The sequence below is a fragment of the Phalacrocorax aristotelis genome, chromosome 5 (genome assembly GCF_949628215.1).
Source record: "Phalacrocorax aristotelis chromosome 5, bGulAri2.1, whole genome shotgun sequence".
Classification (NCBI taxonomy): Eukaryota; Metazoa; Chordata; class Aves; order Suliformes; family Phalacrocoracidae; genus Phalacrocorax; species Phalacrocorax aristotelis.
The window spans coordinates 61,543,066-61,561,624 of record NC_134280.1 but is presented as its reverse complement, the minus strand read 5'-3'; the positions used below and the strand labels follow the sequence as shown (position 1 = coordinate 61,561,624).

Below are 18,559 nucleotides of genomic sequence, written 5' to 3'. Positions count from 1 at the left end.
AAGTTGAAGCATTCACTTTTAACAAGACATACTGTATTATACCTTTCTAGGAAACTTTCCAACACTTTAGCTTTTAAACAAAAAAGAAACGAGAACTAATAGGCCAGGCCAATTCAGGGATTAAAGAAGGTAAGAGATACAGGATCTATTGTAAATTTAAGGAGTCAATAGATGTTGATGGATTAGTTAACTTTTTATTAGTTTGGTACCATATAAAAACAAACAAACAAACAAAAAAAACCCACAAAAAAACATGAAGAGGACTTGAAATGAAATCCTTGGAGAAGCATTGAGTTAGAACCCAGAACTCTGCCTCAGAACAAAGGCGGATTGTGCAGAAGCGTGTGTGGTTCCCACCGTGAATGCTTCAGGTAATTGCTTTTCAATCAATCTCAGCAAAAGAAATGAGAAGTCAACTATGGAGAATGAGGCAAATTCACAGGCATCTTATACCAGTATGGTTATAGTTGTCTTGCCATTTTTGGTTGCATATTGGTTTGTTTTTCTTCACTGATACATTTGACTGAAGAACCTGGATAAAGTGAACCTTGTTCCCCTAAAATGAATGAGCTGAACATAGCGGTCAAATGATACCCAAGAGTCTATGACATTGCTGAACTGTAGTCACAATGAACAAGGGTCTTCGGAAGCATGCAACTAAGTATCCTGCATAAAGAAGCCAACCCAAAGCTTCAGCAGCAAAAGCAGACTGAATATCGTTGCCCTTGTACTGGCAGGTCGGCTGGGATGGGAACAGTGAAGGGAAGAGGATTGAGGGGTGGCAGGTGACCTGGCAGATTACACTGGAAAGTCAGGGTTGCTCTTTTCTGCCTCATTCGGCAGGGTGAGAGGAACAGAAAAAGCAACTTGTGCTTTTATCCTTTCATAGTCAAACCCTTCTCTCAGCTGTGGAAATCTCCACAGTCAGCCTGGCTTTCCAAGTATTCAGGTCCCAACTGAGGACAGCCCTTTCTGACTTTCCGCTCAGCTTACAAAGCAGTGGAGGGAGGAAGAGAAGAGCAGCATTTGGGGATCAAAACACTGGATTGAGGGACCCCAGGGGTCTAGGTTCACTTTTTTCCACTGCAGTAAACTACTTATGTGGATTTAGATAAGACATTCAGTGTCATTGTGCCTCAATGTGCCCTATATAAAGGCAAAATAATGAGACTCACTCTCTTACTGTTTTAATCTGTGTGTGATTTTTCCAAGTGTCAAGAGCAGACATCCCGTGTTTACTTAGGTGGACTGTGTTCACAGCTGTACGTGCTGTGTGTGCGTGTGCGCTTACATAGCCTGCAACTCTGATATGCACAGTTGCGGGTGGATGTAGAAATGAATCTCATTTTTTCTGGCACACCCACCACTCCACATCTTTACCCTCTGTGGTACGAGACGCTTACACCGGAGAAGCTGCAGCTGGGGCTCCTTGCTTGTCAAGTGTGCAGAGAGCGAGCGGTTGTCTTGGTCCATCTGCGCTGATTTAGTTGATAATGTTTACCGTGTCTGTTGGTTTGGAGGAAGCTGGGTGGTGGGGTGGCGGGAAATTCTTTGAGCCTTGTTATACCTACAGTAACTATAGACTTTGGCAGGAATGCGGGTGATTATTTTCAGGTCTGTGGGCTTAGCCCAAGCGGCAGCAGCTCTCCCCGCCGCCGCGCTGGATGTCTAGGAGACAGCAGCGTCCCCCGCGCTCTCACCAAACCCTGTGAATTCAGCTCGGCTAAATAAACATTACCGAGCTGCTAATCACACGCTCTGAAACAAAACAGCACTTCACTTCGGGATCTGGGCAAGATCAGACTTCCCTTCCTCCTCTCTCTCCCCTCCCCTCCCTCTCTGCCCCCTCCCTGCTTTTCCCCTCCCTCTCCCCGGCAGCCGCCGAGCCGGTCCCTCCGACCTGGCAGCCTCATGCTGGGGTCCGCTGCCGGCTGGGGCTGACCGCGGCCGCCCTGCCCTGCCCGGCCCTGCCCGCCCCCCCGGCCCGGCACCCCTCGCCTAGGGTTCCCGGGCACCGCCGCCGCCCCGACGATAAAAAGTTGTGCGGAGCGCCGAGGATGGGCGCGCATCTGCAGCCTCTAGCCCTGCGGCTCCTGGCGTTGACTTTCCCCTTGGTGGCCAAGGGGTTTTCTGACGAAACCTTGGAGAAAGCCGCGAAATCCGAGGGATATTGCAGCCGGATCCTGCGAGCCCAAGGCACCCGGAGGGAAGGGTATAATGAATTTAGCCTCAGGGTGGAGGGCGATCCAGAATTTTACAAGCCTGGGAACAGTTACCGGGGTAAGTTGGCCATCCTCTACTGCCCATACTAACGGGAATGCTCAGGACAAGTGTCTCCGAAACTATAGCGTGTCTCTGCCTGTCATCTCGGTATCCCTTTCGGCGCGTGTGTGTGACTGTGTGGGCTAAGGCAGGGTAATATACTCCCACGCATTACTTTATTGGGGATGCTTTCATGACAAATGAGAGGGAGTTGGATTTCACAGTATCACTTTACTCCCAAACGTTAAACTCAGTATTAAGAGGAATTTCCTTTCGTGTATGAATCCTCTCCACTGCTCAGCGCTAGCACAAGATTGCAAGTTGAGGTGATACAAAACACACGCTCTTCCCCGTTTACCTACTTTCTATTCCTTCAGATATAACACAGTGAATAGGAGAAGCTTTAACATTCAGCAGGAAAGAGAGGAAACCCGGAGCTAATTGTTCTTGCCCTGAAATATGAATGTTAATATAATGAGTTAGCATATGGGCAAACAGTGATGCAGCACACTGCCAACTTCCCACATTTTCCACTTATGTTTATCCCTCCCCCCTTTTTTTTTTTCTGGGGAAATGAACAGATGGTTCGAACAGGAAAGAGGCAGAGACGGTGCTAATGAGCACTGTAAATAAGAGATGGAGGCATTCGTTCTCCGCTGAGCATTTTGCATACAATCCTTGACATTAACTTCCAAAGCACATTTCAGCGTATTTTTCTAATTAATAAGCAAAAGCAGTTTTTGGTCACTTTTCCTGCCTCACCATATAATGTCTTTTGAAACAAGCCTTCTTGGAGTACACTGTTCACTTTGTATTTTAAAAACACTTCGAAAATAATTTGGGCGTTTTAGGTACTAATGTACTTTAGAGGCATCACTTTGGAAAACAAATTTTAGGAGTTTCTTCTAAGTGTTTCTCATGACCTTCCTTAGATTCAGTGTAAAGAGCAATGTTTTCCTATTGTATTAACATGGGAATCTTAGTATAAGTAGGGAGAAAAAAGTGTGCACACAGCACAGTCATCATGTTTTCTTAAAGGCTGAAAAATACATCTGCAGCAGTGATCAACCTGTTTTGAGCATCAGCCTGTAACTTTGCATGATTTTTGATTTTTTTTTTCCTCAAGAATTGATTTATTTTAACGTCATGTGAGGAAATGCACATTTCCCACAAATTGGTTAACTGTTCCAGACAGTAGGATTAGTACCTTGAGTCTGAAAGATTTCATGTATGTCAGTTTGATACATCTACTAAGCAGGCTAAAGATAACTTAAGTTCTTTGGCAGTGACAAATGTGGATGTTCTTAAGAAGTTTTGGAATTTACTCTGTAAAAGCATTATTGGGTATTTTCAGTCATCTACCAAAGATGTCTCTATTGTACAGAAATGTAGGTGGAAAGAAACTCCCAGAGGAATTAGCAGAACTAGTTTTGTGGACATATTAGGTCTTGGCATTAGGAACTCAATAAAATCACATTAGTATATTGTAGCTCCTTGGAAGGGAGAAAATTACAGCTAATAGTAAAAAGTTAAAACGTAGACCAAAATATGTGCTCAAGTTTTGGGTATTTAAGACTGAGGTATTCAGGTGGCACATAAACTTATCTAGATTGTCCTTTAAGGACACTTTTGGAATGGTTGGAAGACATAAATAAATGTTACCGTAACGTATACATTATCTATGACAATAATTAAAACAGCATTACAGAAAGTTTCAAGAGCTCATTTTCAAAGGAAATTCTGCAGAACAACTGGAACTTTATTACTGTTTTATACAATGGGTAGAAAAATCTAACTAATGATAAAAAAAATGCAGGATTACAGCAGGGTTTATTAATCTGTAAATTAGTAGATGTACAACAGTGCAGAAGATTTACAAAACCTCCGTTGCGCTGGTGCCAAATGTGCCTGTTTCCATGGCCCCCATTTGATTTAATGAAGTCTGGACCCTTGGCACGTTCCCTAGCGGGCTCCTGGAATAAACTAGTATTTATGCAAGGTGGATAACGCAGGAATTAACTGCACATAGAAATGCTGTACTCCACCAAACTGACAATGTAGAGGGGTGCATTTATGTTCTTGACTCTCTTGACCACTGGTTGACATGACACCCACATAAGACCCTCAGGCTGCAGTCACTGGAGGAAACATCGCAGCACTCCTGCACTGTGGGAATCAGAAGGGCACAGTTCACAGCTGCCTTTTGTCTTTGGGAAAATTTTTATGGCTTTCCTGCAGTTACTCACCTTTAGATCAACCAGGATCTATTTGCCCTAAGGGGAATCCTGGGTGGATTTGTGTGTACGGAAGCCTTTGTTTTCCACCTCTCTGGAGCTGTGATAGAGGAAAATAGCCCTGAGCACTGAAAAACTCTCTGAATGGGTATACATCTCCTCTGCTCTGCAAATTCTGGCAGCAGAAAGGACACTTTCTCCTGTTTCAGACAATTAAAAATGAGGCAGCAGCAGGGCTGAGGAGCCATCTTCCTTTCCTCCCTAATGTCTAACAAAGCAACGATGGCTATGGGCTTTGTGGTGTCCCACAGGGGAGGTGACATGACTGATTTCTAACATCTGATTTGGGAATCTTGATGTTCTAGCCTGCAAGTGGCCTTCATCTGCCTGGTCTTTCAGGCTGCGATATTGTTGCCTCTCCCCTTGTGGACCAGGCAGCCAAATGCACGTGGTGGGCATGTTTTCCTGTAGTACCGGGTTTGTGGGCTCACCAGCCTGGGGCTGAGGTCCTCTCCTACCTGCTGGTTAACTTAGACCTTGATGTAGCTGCTCTTGCTTCCACTGAAGGTCAAAGTTCCCATTGCATTCAAAAGGCACAAATGAGCCTAAAGTTTAGACGGTGTTATGGGGTAATGATCCTTGAAAGTACTCAGTCCTAGATTTACTGATCTGTAGAGTTAGATTAATGAATGCATGAGATTTCCAAGAAAATAAATGGAATTTTTGTCCTATTAAAAATATAAATGAAATTGCTTCTAAAAAAAGGCAGTAGTAGGTCCATTTCATGTGCTAACATGCAATGTACATACTTTCCTCCATAACTTTCTGAAATTGTTATTCTGATGAAGAAAGTGAGGGTTTGTCTAGTATAGTCCTTAGACGTGCCGTCTACGTAGATGCTGTTTGTGTTTTTAATGGAATTTCCACTTGTAAGTCTGTTCACCTCAGTTTAAGGACAAGCTCAGTTACAGTTACACACTCCATTGCATTAGTTTGAGGACTTCTAAGGAAAGTTGAATCTTTTTCTTTCCATTTCTTTCCTCCCTCCAACATGCAAACATTCTTTTCTATACTTTACAAATAAACCCTCATTCTGTAAATATTTCAGTGATTCTCATGTTTCACAAATAATGGATAAAAGTAGATATTAAAAGTGTATTTGTTGGTACTTGTGCAATGTACAACACAGGATGTTCTCTAGCGTAGGATGTGGAAAACCAGATTTCCTGCCTGACACCAAAGGAGCAATTGGTTTCATCACCCCACTTACAGCTGAGGACACTGGGGAAAGAGGAGTGTGTTGAAGGTGTGTGCCAAAGTGCAACTTGCAGGGTAATTAGAGATTTGCCAGAGGGAATGGAAACAGACAAAAGTAACTGCTGATGTGTAATCTTCCTTTTAAAGTAACTGAGACTTGCACTGAGATTTAACTGATCTTTACAGGAAGTTCATATTGTTCAGTGAACGTTAACTAATGTGAACACAGTGTGAGCGATACTCAGCTGTTCTTTAAAATGGCAGAGTTTAGCCCAAGAACAACTCTCAACTCTCATGCAATGAGGAGCCGCTATCTCTTGTGAACACCAGATGTAGCCTGACAGCTTCCTACTGCTGCCTGTGCCGTGCAAGGCTCCTTCTTCTGTGCTGAAACAATCAGTCCAGAGCCAGTGACTACAGAACCATCACCATAACACGGCTCTGTATTTAGGAGAGCTTCAGATAAAGCCTTTCACTGCAATGTTATCTTAGCACACTGGATAGTTCAGAGAACTGACAGAAATCTTTACAGCTCACATGTTAGCATTTGTTCTGGCCTAGCTTCGGGGTGACCAAAGCACACATTCAGCTTGGTATCTTTAAGCTGAGTTTGCACATACACTTGAATCCCGCATGAGTCTGCTGTGCTCCTGTGAGTCATCACCCTCCTGGCCCCTCACTTACATTCGGGTGCCTCCACCACTGGCAGAAGTGCTCCTGGGGCTGCGCAGGGCAGCCTCTTGGGGATTGGACCCAGCTGAACTCTCTGGTTGGGGCTTTTTATTTTGTTTTAGTCTTCAGCTGGATGTGTTCCCCAGTTCAGCTGACAGCACAGCTGCGTGGATGCGGCTGCTATATGAGCAGTGTGGGGTGGGGGAGGGCAGGATCACTCATGTTGGAGGAAGCATGGATTTATTCTGGGTTAAAATGACTGTGCAACCACAGCATGAGTATTGCTAACCCCAGGCATTCAAAAACTATGAGTCAGGCTTTGGAATTATCTTACTTTTTTCTGTTTTTCCCTTTTTTTTTTTCTTCTCTGATGGCTTTTATAGCATTTTAGATGTCCTCTATGTTAAAGGTAGGTGTTTTGTTTAGAATTTTGAAAGCTGTTTTGTTTGGTCTGTGAGGAAAATTATGAAAACTGTTGAGTCAGTTCACAGCTGGATCCTCTGTTTGCCTGCATAAGTATTTAAGTATTTCTGGTGTAACCTTTTACTCAGTGATTCAGACTTTTGAATTACATATAATATATGGAAAAACTTGTTACATGTAAAAGACCTTTATAGCAATTATTTTCTAAGAATCTCAGTGTTCTAGCAAGTGTAATGTGTTCATCCTTGTTGAGTTCAGCAGCATGCTCTTCTCAATTACTGCCACTGAGAGGCTGGCTGTGGATTTTCATTTAGATGGAGCTGCAGAAGTTTGCAAAATGGGTCTAATAATACTAATTATTGGGCAGATAATAAATGAATGAATTGGAACAATACTTAGAAATGTAATCAGAAATTTTAATGCTATTATCCTACTACTCAGTTTGTTACCTGTAATGTAAAATAGCATGCTTCTTGTGTTTTGGGAGTTTAGAGAGGAGACATTGTTTCATTCTGCACAGGGTGCAAGGTGGAATGTTGCCACAAATCAAGCACCCCTACTGGAGTTCATCTGACAGTTATACATGGCAGTTAACACACCACGCCTATCTAATACATAATCATTGACCTGACTGAGCATCCCCTTCTTCCATTGGTCTGTATCTTTTTTGCTTATTTTTAAAGCTACAGTGTGATTTTAATTCACTGCACATGCTCAAAAGGAGTGTGTCCTTTCACCCCTCAGTTGAGTCGGTGTCACAATCTACCCTGCCAGAATTACCTTGCCCCCATTTACCGTGCTTTCGCACGTTCTGGGGCAAGATGTTCCCATTTATCACTGGTGACTTCACATCTGTGGCCTTCCTTTATCTTCACACCCTTCTTTGTAGCAGGATGTTTCCATTGTCAGTCCTTGTAGGAAGTTCTACTGATCTGTATTCTTTTAGGAGGCTCTTTAAAATGAGGCATTCGTTGCTAATACCCTCCTATCTGGCCTAAACGTTATTTACTACCTTGAACTGTGATCCTCCTTTAACTACTAATAATTCCTGCACTATTCCATCTCATCCAAGAATATACACATTTGAGGCAACAGGTTCCTGCATATAAAATGTGGAAGTTTCTTTCCCCCAAAAAATGGTGGGATTTAAGCTCATAATAATGTTCCATGGAATGAAGTGTGTGCTGAAAATCTTGAGAGCTCTGGGGCTTGCTATTATGCCCATCACTACTCTAGATTTGTACAGGTCTAAACATGGCACTTCATTTCAATTTTTTATCTTTTGTGTATCTCTGCAATCCTTTTTTCACATATAGTCAGAAACGTTATGTATTGGTACAAACACCATGGTTTTTAGACCCAGTACAGCTGCGTAATACTAGAAATCTTCAGGTATCCTATTTTATATTTTTCTACTATTGAATTTCTAGATCAAAGAGCACACCATATGTTCCAAATGAACTCTGGACGTATTCTGAAATCCATATCTTTTAAGGGCAATCTGTCAGTTTTAGTAACATGTTTCAACCCCTCACGGCCTATTTGTGTGAGAGGGAGTCTCTTGTGAATACTCTTCTATGAAACAGCATTAGTAGTTGTGGTTTGCTCATGAAAACTCTGGGTGGTCGTCAGTTTTTGTTGTGCCAATCAGGGTTTGAGAGTGTGACAATAGTGTGCTACAAGCAAAGCTGACTGCATTATGCTTAAAGTAAAAGCTACTTAAAAGTATTAGTAGTGCAGTTTTCTCTCTCTCTTCTTTTAATTCAGAACGAATTTTCCCCTAAAATTCACCTCTCTTTCAGAAGAGGATTCCTGTAAGGTGTTGAAAAAGGGTCAGTAATTTTAAACTCCCCTAAAAGTCCTGCTTCAAAGCTCTGCCTCTTTCCATCTTTCTGATAGTATTCAAAAGAGCTACAGATGATATAACTCAAGTGTTGCTTGCCCGTGCTTCAGTACTGATGATGGCAAATAGAAAAAAGTCATAAAAGGGTATCTTGTACTAGCAGAAAATAAGGGATGTAATCCTGGTGCTGAGCATGGTAAAATCAGTTTAGTCACCATTACGTTATTTGTTCTCTGCTGGTGAATCCAATGATGCCTTCCTGGTTAGGACTAGTGAGAGAGGAAGGGTGTTTTGCTGATGTGTAGGATGCTTTGGCCATCGGAGCTAGCAAGCACGACCTTTAGAGGTCAGCTTTAGCCATGAGTTTACCTTGTGTCCCGTTCTGCCCTGTGGCTAAGGGAGAGGAAGGATAGTTTTAGAGTGACCATTTCCATCAGCTGGAGTATTGTGTTGAGCACAGCTGAGCTGGAGCAGGTAATATGGTCACCTTGCTTCACAGTTAAAGAAACTTTCTGTGTACCAAAATGCCTAGATCCTCGTCAATGCTCAGAGCAAGACAAAAGCTGAAGCCAAATACTCAGGAGATGTTCCTTCACATTTGAAAAAAAAAAACAACCCCAAACAACCAAAAAAACAAGCAACATCCCCCCCCCCCCCCCCCCGAAACCAACACAAAAAAACCCCAAAGGAAAAAAAAAGGAAAAAACCCAACCACAAAACCTGTGTGCCCCTGCCCCTAAACCAACAGCAAAACGATCCTCCTGTAGACCTGAGCAGATTAGCAATCTGCTTTAAAAAAAAAAAAAGGGGGTGTCTACGTGGGGAAAAAAAAAAAAAAAAGGTGAGGTATTTCACATCATGCCAGTGTTTTTCAGTTTATGTGGAAACTTGGACTGAACATTTTTGTATTCTGGCTGGCTCTGCTCTGTGTTGTCAGTGCTCTAGCTTTTGTTAATACCAGTTTAAAACACACACCTTTCAAGCTGAACTGTGAAATGGTATGCAAGTGGCTGGTTTCACAATTAATATTATGGTTTCATTATTTCTGTGTTTATTATCTCAGTGACACTTTCTGCTGCCACTCCTGCTTACTTCCGAGGATTCACATTGATTGCTCTCAAGGAAGGAAAAGAAGGTGACAAAGAAGATGACCATGCAGGAACTTTTCAGGTGAGAGAACTTTCCCTGATCTGTACCCCTAGGAATCTTCCTTACTGTATGCTTGGCTCAAAGGGAGATGTTATTTGCACAGCAGAATGCAGACTGTGCTTTTAAGAAAGCATTAATATTTGGGGATGTTGACATGAGAACAACATAGCATATTTTATATTCCATGCAACCTCTTCAAGACATCAAGGCTTTCAAGAGGTACCTTATATACAGCTCACCTTCCTGCACGCTTGCAATTAAACACGAGCATCTATTACTTGAACTAGAGCCTAGGACACCTGAATTTGTTATCCATATCCAAATCCAAAGTGAATATGAGAAGTTTTTAATTCACATTTTGCTTTTTGTATTTCTTTGCCTAGATATTTTTGTCCATTCAGATGTAGATCATGCCTCAGAGGAGTGTGTTTGCCACCGCTGTAATGACTTATCAGTCATAAATTAGATTCCTCTGTTTTATAGATGCTCAGTAGTACTTTACTTAACAAACACATTCAGTGGGATGAAATGTTGTTTATCGTTATTAAAAGGATCAGAATCCAGAGCAATGGCTCACAAGATAGTACTTCTAGCTATTTCAAGATCACATTGCATGAAAGGAAATCTGGAAATGGAAAATACACATCATATTTATGAAAGTAGGTAGAAATTGTGTAGGTTTGTTGTTTGTTGGGTCTTAGATGAGGTATTTTTTGCTATTTGACCTTCCAAACTTAGAAATATTTTTGGTTGGTATTGGTTATATAGGTAATAATGTTGATACTAAGTTTAGTAATGATTTATAGATAGAAGATTTCACTTGCCTCACAGAAGCATTTCTATGTTTTCAAGGGAAATAAAAGTTCTAATTTTGGTGGTCTACAAGGAGACAGAAATCATCTTAATCCTAGCATCTCCTCCTGAAACATCTTCTGGTTTTTGTATATAGCAAATAGGATGCGCAAACTCAATATGCGTTCGCCCTGTTTTCCTACAGAGTTTGCCTAGGGGCCTCTTCTGGTTTTCACATATTTTGTAAGAAAATCTAGAATAAATGAGAACTTATTTCATTTTAGAATAATTTCATCTTCCTTAAAATTAACCAATTTCCTGGTATTATTTGGGAGAAATCTATAAATCTGTTTAATATGAGCAGGTTGGTTTGTGTTGCACTTTTTTTTTTGTAAAATAGCCTAGTATTAAAGCATCGGCTTATGTCAAGAAGTTGAAATGGTGGTGCTTCATCTATTTTAAAAGAAACTTGTCACTATTCATTTCTGTATTTCAGTTCTTAATGTCTCTATAGCTGTGGCTACTGGGAAAGGCTTGGTCTGAGTTTTGCATTTATGGCCAGGCATATGTCTAACTCATAATGTAGTGAGGAACTCACTAAGGAATTCTGAAGTCAGCAGAGTGGGATGCAAATGGAAATTCTGTACAGATCAAAAAAAAAAGCCCAATGGATTTCAGTGGAGGGAAGATTTTTTTAATTAGCTTTATCGTATGGATTGCAATCTGAAATCAGTATTCTAATTGGTAAATTAAAGTTTCAAATTATATGCATAACTAAGTTTGTATTTCTGTGGCACAAACTGTGCTTATTGTGCTAATGCAAGATGAGCACAATTAACTGAAGTTTATTCAGATAGTGCCTGGCAGTTCTGCCTGGATTGATACAGATTTATGATTTTTATTTAAGTATCCAATGAATGCTTAGAGTGGTAAGTACTGTGTCTCTTGTATCATGGCTAGGTGCTAGTAACTAGTAACTGGAGAAGAAAAAAGTTTAGTTCAAATGTTTGCACTGTGTTTTTATTATAATGTGAAGATCCTAGCAGTGTCTAAATAGCTGTGCAGAGTAAGAAAAGCCTGTGTGTACAATAACTTGCATGCCATTCGCAGTTATGTATTTCCTGTGCTTAGATGGAGAATGTTGGTCAATGAATTACCTAGTGGAATAGAACTCAATGAAAATTCTGTAATAGTGGCAAGAGACTAAATGCTACTTCTGGACTACTGGCGTAAGCCTCTGCTTCCACGAGGAGACATGTTTAATGTTCAAATAATAGTAAAAAAAATGCACATGACTGCACTGCTTGAAGTGCTTCATTCATATTAGCTAGACTTTGCGGTATAACCAGGATAGAAAGAAATGAAAGTTGACCAGATAAGACACTTGCTTTTCCCCCATGCCTCAGAGACTGTAAACCACCTTATTTTCTATCCGGTGAGCACCACTTTCAAATCACAAATCACAAAGTATGGGTTGCAATGTCTTTTGTGGGGAAAACCTGAATCCATACTCTGTACTTCGGTCAAGATCCCATTGGGGTGTGGCTTCTGTTTGTCACAGCTATTGAGTGTTAAACTGATCAACAGGTGTAATGCCTCAAAGTACTGTAGAGAGGCATGTACTAGAGCATCAAGATGTTAAATAAGGACTAATATCTCAGTGACTTACACCGACATAATATGCTCAGGCTGGAAAACATTGTTTTCAGTGGTCACAGTCATGCTGCAGCAAGTTGAGTTCTGCAGCCCGTTGCAAAGGATGAACGTGCAGTAAGCCGCTGCCATGAGTTCACCTTGCAGGGGCTTTGCTCTGCCTTTTACAACCCTCTCATGGCTCATTTACTCTGGTCTGACTCTGCAAGTCAGGAGGTATAGTCAATCTTCATTAATCATTAAGCTGCAGGGCCTTGATCGTATAAATAGCACAGCTGTTAAAATTCTTGGTCCAACAGGTATTTTTTTTCTGTACTCTCTTTGTTACCTTTATACATGCCATGGAGTAGAGACTTTAGTGAAGTGTAGTTTCCACTCCACCATTCTAAATCTATTTTCTTCTGAGAAAATGGAGACTCCTCAGTCTAATTTTACTGTTATTTGTTTGTTTAATGCAGCCAAACTTCTTTTTCTTTGTCCTTGTAACACACCCAGGGCACAATTTGGCTTTGAAATAAACAAATCACATTGACTCTCACCAACACGCAAACATACATTAAATAGATAAATTAACCATGGCTGGGGAACTAGAGATGCCAAATTCAGTCATAGAAGTTTGGGGATAGAATAATATGTTTCTTGCTTATGCCAGTGGTAATTGTATAACCTGGAGGTGCAGTGCAGCACTGAAAGCTTTGGATATCAAGTCCCATTGGCCTCTCTACACAAGCCGTTCCCAAGTGGTGTTATGCAGACTGCTGATCTTTCTCTTTTGTAATGTTTAACAACGGCCTGCAAGCAGTTTGAAGGCAAATTATATTTGAGGGCAATAATCAAGTACTGAATAACTATCGAACATTGTCTATACAGGCCGTTTTAATCAACATATATATGCAATGTAATAGGTTTAGTCTAGTAAATAATGTAGAATAACAAATTCCATGCTGAACCTCATCTCCTCTGTCTATCTTCCTCATTCTTTGAGGAAGAATAAATATTCTAAGAAAATTCTTGGTGGATGTTTTATGAATCTGTTAAGAAGTGTTCAACAACAAAAAATTCATCTCTCCAAGTGGCCTGTTCAAACACTTCAATATATTATATTTTATAGAAAATTTAAGGAAAACTTAATAGAGCTTTTACTAATGTCTAAACTGAATCTTCACTAATAGTGGTTAAATTTCTCTCTTATCAGGTTGTCTTCCTAAATTCAGAATTTTCTTGATATCCTGAGACATTTATTCTGAAGTCTTCCTTATTCTCTGTCTAATTCCACATACTCTCTACCTGTTTCTTATTAAAATTTTCAGATTTTCATTGTAGGGCACCTTTTTTCAGTTTTGCCATTTCTGCAGTTAAGTTGAGAGTTCAGTCTTTCTTATATTGCACAGAATTGTACATAGTAGTCAGTCTGGACCCTCAGCATAAAATCATATATAATTTAGGTACAATAAACCTTTGGAGTGTTATAATTGCTTCCCTTGTCTTCATGCAGAGTCTGCTAAGTGTATGCAATTTGCCTTTACTGCAGGAGCATCTCAGTATTGTACAGGAGGTCTAAAATAAAGTCCTAAATCCTTTCCTGCATATATGGCTGCCAACACTGTGATTCCTCATTTTCTGCCCATGCATTTTATTCCTTCTAAGTGCAAAGCTTTGTTCAATTTATCATGAAAATTCTGAACTACAATCCTGTCCTTCGAAGTGCTCACCATTTCTAGGAAAATTTGTGCTATTTGTGGACTTTATAAATACATACTTGACAACTAAACAGTCAACATTGTATGCAAATGTGACCTGCTTTTGTCATGTACAGTGATAAACTGAGTCATAGAGACTCAAAATTAGACACTTCTCTCTATTTTTTCAGCATAATCAGTTGTTAAATTCTTATATTATGCCCGCTATTTTTGTGATAGTTTAGTGTTAAGTGCATCCATCATAGTAGTGTTCCTGGAGGTGTCCTTTCGACTTTCTTTGCTCTGGAGTGAATCAAGAAATTCTTTGTTTAGGTCACTGAATTTAATGACCCACCAGTGCAAAATCAGTGTAAGAACATAAGCAGGCATGGCAGTAGCAAGAAAGAGGGTTTCATTAAAGGTATGGTGTTTATAAAAGCTAGGGATGTGTGCTGAAGAAGGAAATATTTAAAGAAAATTGGAGGAGTAGAGAGATAAGCAAGATATGTGGTCCTTTATTCCAAGTTCTCCCTTCTCTAGGTTTACCCTGAAACAATAGCCCCAAACACTGCCTTGTTTTTGAAGACACACTAACTGGTGACCATTTCTTTTGATGCTGTTTAGCCGACTGATGTGCTTACCAAAGCTTTTAGATTAAAAGGTATTTTTACAAGCTCTTAGAAAAGCAGTTCACCAATTGCTGGGTTCCAGCATTTTGTAGGAATCTTGGTCTTTTTAAGCAGATGATATACTGCATTTTGAAAGAAGCAGTCTTAAGAGGCTTATAGCCGTGTCTCATGATTTATTAGTTCTTGTATTTATAAGCAAAGTGCGTTTATATTTATATATAATTAAAAATTAACAATGGCAATTATTTATGAAGCTTTTTATATTAAAAGTTAAGCTATGCTTATGCAATTGTGATGTTGCACTTGTATATTGTTTTTAACCTTGTTTCCCAATATAAGCATATCAGATTGATTACTTAGTAAGTGCCTTATTCTGAGCAGTATGAAATGATGTAGTTCTGTTCAACAAGTGTTCAGAACTTTCAAGTGTTTTGCTCATGTTTGCATTCTCTACATTCCCTTTCCCACCATCTTATCACTGAAATTCAGTGTGTCATCTTCCTGCTTGTAAGCATATGGACGTAACGCATTTTTACTCTGATCTGATGTGAAATGTTCAATCACTGATGGTTTGCAAATCGGGGGGGATGAATTTCCACTTCATCGTGAAACTATGTAATTTAGGTTTCTTACAGCTTCCTCACGCTAGTGAATGAAAACAATGTTCCTACCTAATTAAAATGTCAAACTTTAAGAATTCTTCAGGGTTTTCATGAAGGAGGGCTGAGACATTACAAGTAGGAAACATGATCCTAAACTGACAAAGGGCGGGGGGGGTGAGGGGGCGAGGGGAGGGAAGAATGGACACTAACTATTTTCTTGTGCCTTTAAACCTAGTAATTATGTGGCCATGACATTATACAGCTACTTTACATTTATCAAACAGGAAAGAATACAGAGCTGCCTACCCCGATTTCAGAGACAGATAGATGTTGTATCCCCAAAAATGGGGGGAATGCAGTTATACCCAAACCCCTAAATGAAAATTCTCTTTCTGAAGTATGGTCAGCAGTTCTACTATCAGCAAGAGACAAACCAATGTGAAATAGCTGTAGACAGTTATTAAATTAATGATTCAAAGCTCTAATTACAGGAATATGTCAAATGTGAAAGAATCAGAATGTCCCAGGTATATGATTTGGAGACCGAGAAGGTAGAGCTGAATTCTGAGTCTGTAAAATTTAAGTCTCCTGGTCTTTTGCATTTGCAAAAGTATTCACGATTTTTCTTTCTATAGAAATCATTGCATATATTATTCTAGACAGGAAAAGAAATAATTTTATAATGGTAAAACAAGATCTAGGTCACCTTTCCTGTAGGGTGGAATTGATCGTACTTGATGAAAACCTTAACACATTCTTCTAGAAGTCTCTGACTTCCATAACACGATACTCGGTAATTAAATAAAAAAAAAAAAGAGCTCAAAAAACCAGGGGTAACTGCCACAGCCAGTTCTAACGCTGTGAATGTGAACACATTGAATGAGATTAAATACAAAGATTTTTGGTACACTTTAGAAACCTGAACCATTTATTGCAAAAGTTTTCATTAAAAATTGTCTGAGGAGATAGTTATGTCTTGCTTCTGACAGTAAAAGATAGTAATTAAATAGTAATTTAAAATAAGAGTGATGAGCACCAGAACTTGCAGAAGAGAAACAGCTCTGTGATAGTGATTCTTTTTGGTACTGATGAGGCTGTAGGAAAAGCAAACTAGGTTCCAACCATGCAGGGGTTTTTGCACCCTTCCTTTACATTTATTTTGTTTGTTCTGGTTTGGGCTTGTGTTATGAATGGGGCAAAAATGTTTGTATCTTAACATTTCCCACTTTTTGCATATACAAAGTGTTGGCTTGGGTACTCCCTCAACTCATTGCATACATAGTTGCCATGTGGTTTAGAATTAATTACTGAAACCATAAAATTGCACAGCCAAATCAGAAAATATAAGAAATTTCTGAATCACTCTTTATGTGTTTTATTATAGTGGATCTTTGAAGTACTAACACACATTTACAAAGAGGAAATAAATACCAAATTGTACTTGTTTGCAATGTAACTTAGTTCACTACCGAACAAAGATGTGTTTCAGTTTCTTAGCCTAGGCTCTTCTGTTGACAACTTGCTTATCTCAACTCTGAGAGTTTTCATGTAGCTTCCCGGTTTATCATGTAATAGGGGAAGAGCTAAGAGGCTTTCTGTGAAAGCCCTCTGGGATGCTGGGAGGATGAAAGTCAACAGGTACACACTGAAACAAGGTGGGGTAAGACCTGATGTAAGGAAGAACTTTTTCTTTACAAGGACAGTCAGGCAGCAGCAGACATTGCCCAGAGAAGACTGTGCAGTCTCCACTCTTGGAGGTTTTGAAGACTTGCCTGGATAAAAGTATTTGTATTTCTAGTCATGTATTTTGATAATTGGAGTTATGAACAGATGCCAACACACAGAGTACTACCCAGTCTCGAGTACATACACGATCCAGCCGAGTTACACTCAGTCTGTAGTGTGAAGAGTACAAACTTTCTTTTACATGGGCACTTGAATCAATCTGAACAAGTTCATAACCATTGATTTCGTATCAAAAGACTTGCTTATATGAACCTTTGTGCTAAATATTCACACCCTGAGTACTCAAGCCAGAGACCTTTTCCCCTCAGCCCTGCTTTGATAGGGCATATTCATGCTGACAGGAGATTGATTGCATAACCCTGACTTCTTCTCAGCCAGCTTAATTTTAAATATGCTGGAGTGCCTTTTGTAAGGGTTTTCTTGCTATGTCTCTACCACTTCTAAAGCTTTAAATGATTTTTAAATTTTATTTATTTGGCTTTAGTTTTTCTTCTGTTTTATTTTATTTTTAATTTCTTTGCCCTTTTCCTGTCTCTCTGCTTCGCTATGGAAAAGTTTATCTAGCTTCTGGTCATGTAGTTTTTATTCCTCTTTCTTTGTTTAATCTAATTTTATTTAGTGTCTTTTCTTTATATCTAGGTTTCTTTTTTTTTTTTTCTGCTGGGAAATGTTCTTTCTTGAGAATGACTTCAAATGATGCTTTTGTCACAGTGACAGCTTATGTTTTTTGGAAAGGGTTATGCTTAAGCAAATATTTCATTTGTTGACATTCCAAGTTCTGCTTAAAAAAAAAAAGAAAAAAACCCAAAGAAACAGAAACAAAAAAAATCCAATCAAAACCACCCCCATGCCCCCAAAATATCCCCACCCCAACAAACCCAAACTCAAACCAAAAAATCCCCCAAACCAGGAAGCGTGCCTCTTGAGATATATTAGTCAAAACTCCAGGCTCCTTTTTAGATCCAAGGCTTATCAGAGTCAGGTTATCTTAAGCCTAACTTCTGCCCTACCTTCCATTCTGCCAATGCATGCAGCCTACCTATGCAGTGTCAGGCCATGTCATGGTAACATATCAGAATTGCTTAATTAAATCTGTTAAAAAAGAATATCTACTAGTTTGTTCTGTTCCTTGCATTAGCACTAAACTGCAAGACTTTCTGGTTTAAAGAGGCTCATTAGAGAATTGTTTCCTAGAATTTGGCACTGTCAGGAAATCAGCTCCACTCTGTGGGAAGGAGTAAAGAGAGGAAATCACACTGGAAACACTGTTGCTTTCTGCCTTTGAGACTCCAGTCTGCTCTTCAGACACGTCAACATTGGGAGTCCCCTTCTGTGCCTTTTGGGCCCTGGGACCATTCTATGCTTCGCAAGGTTTCTTGCTTCCAGACTCAAAGCCAGTTTTACATTTGCAATTATGTAATTCAGAGCCAAAGTCTGGTTCTGGGAGTGCAGATCCCACTAAGTCTCTTTTGTGAATCAGTAGAAGCTATATGTTCCTCCCCTGGGCAGTGTTCAAGAGGAATTATCCACCTCAGTGACTCTAAAGGAATGTATTTCAAATATCCCCTTTCTCCAGCCCAGGTAATCTAGCTAACTCATTGTTGTTCCAGTGTTAGAT

At 39.9% G+C, this 18,559-nt stretch overlaps 1 protein-coding gene across 1 annotated transcript in view; it reads left to right on the top strand.

Moving 5' to 3' along the window:
• Positions 1-1,852: 1,852 nt before the first annotated feature.
• Positions 1,853-18,559, top strand: part of SPON1 (spondin 1) — a 206,069-nt gene continuing 189,362 nt past the window's right edge. Inside the window, exons 1-2 of the mRNA XM_075094884.1 lie at positions 1,853-2,280; positions 9,755-9,861. Of these exons, the coding sequence (XP_074950985.1) occupies positions 2,058-2,280; positions 9,755-9,861 (330 nt within the window). The 5' untranslated portion in view covers positions 1,853-2,057. The remainder of the gene's footprint in view (positions 2,281-9,754; positions 9,862-18,559) is intronic.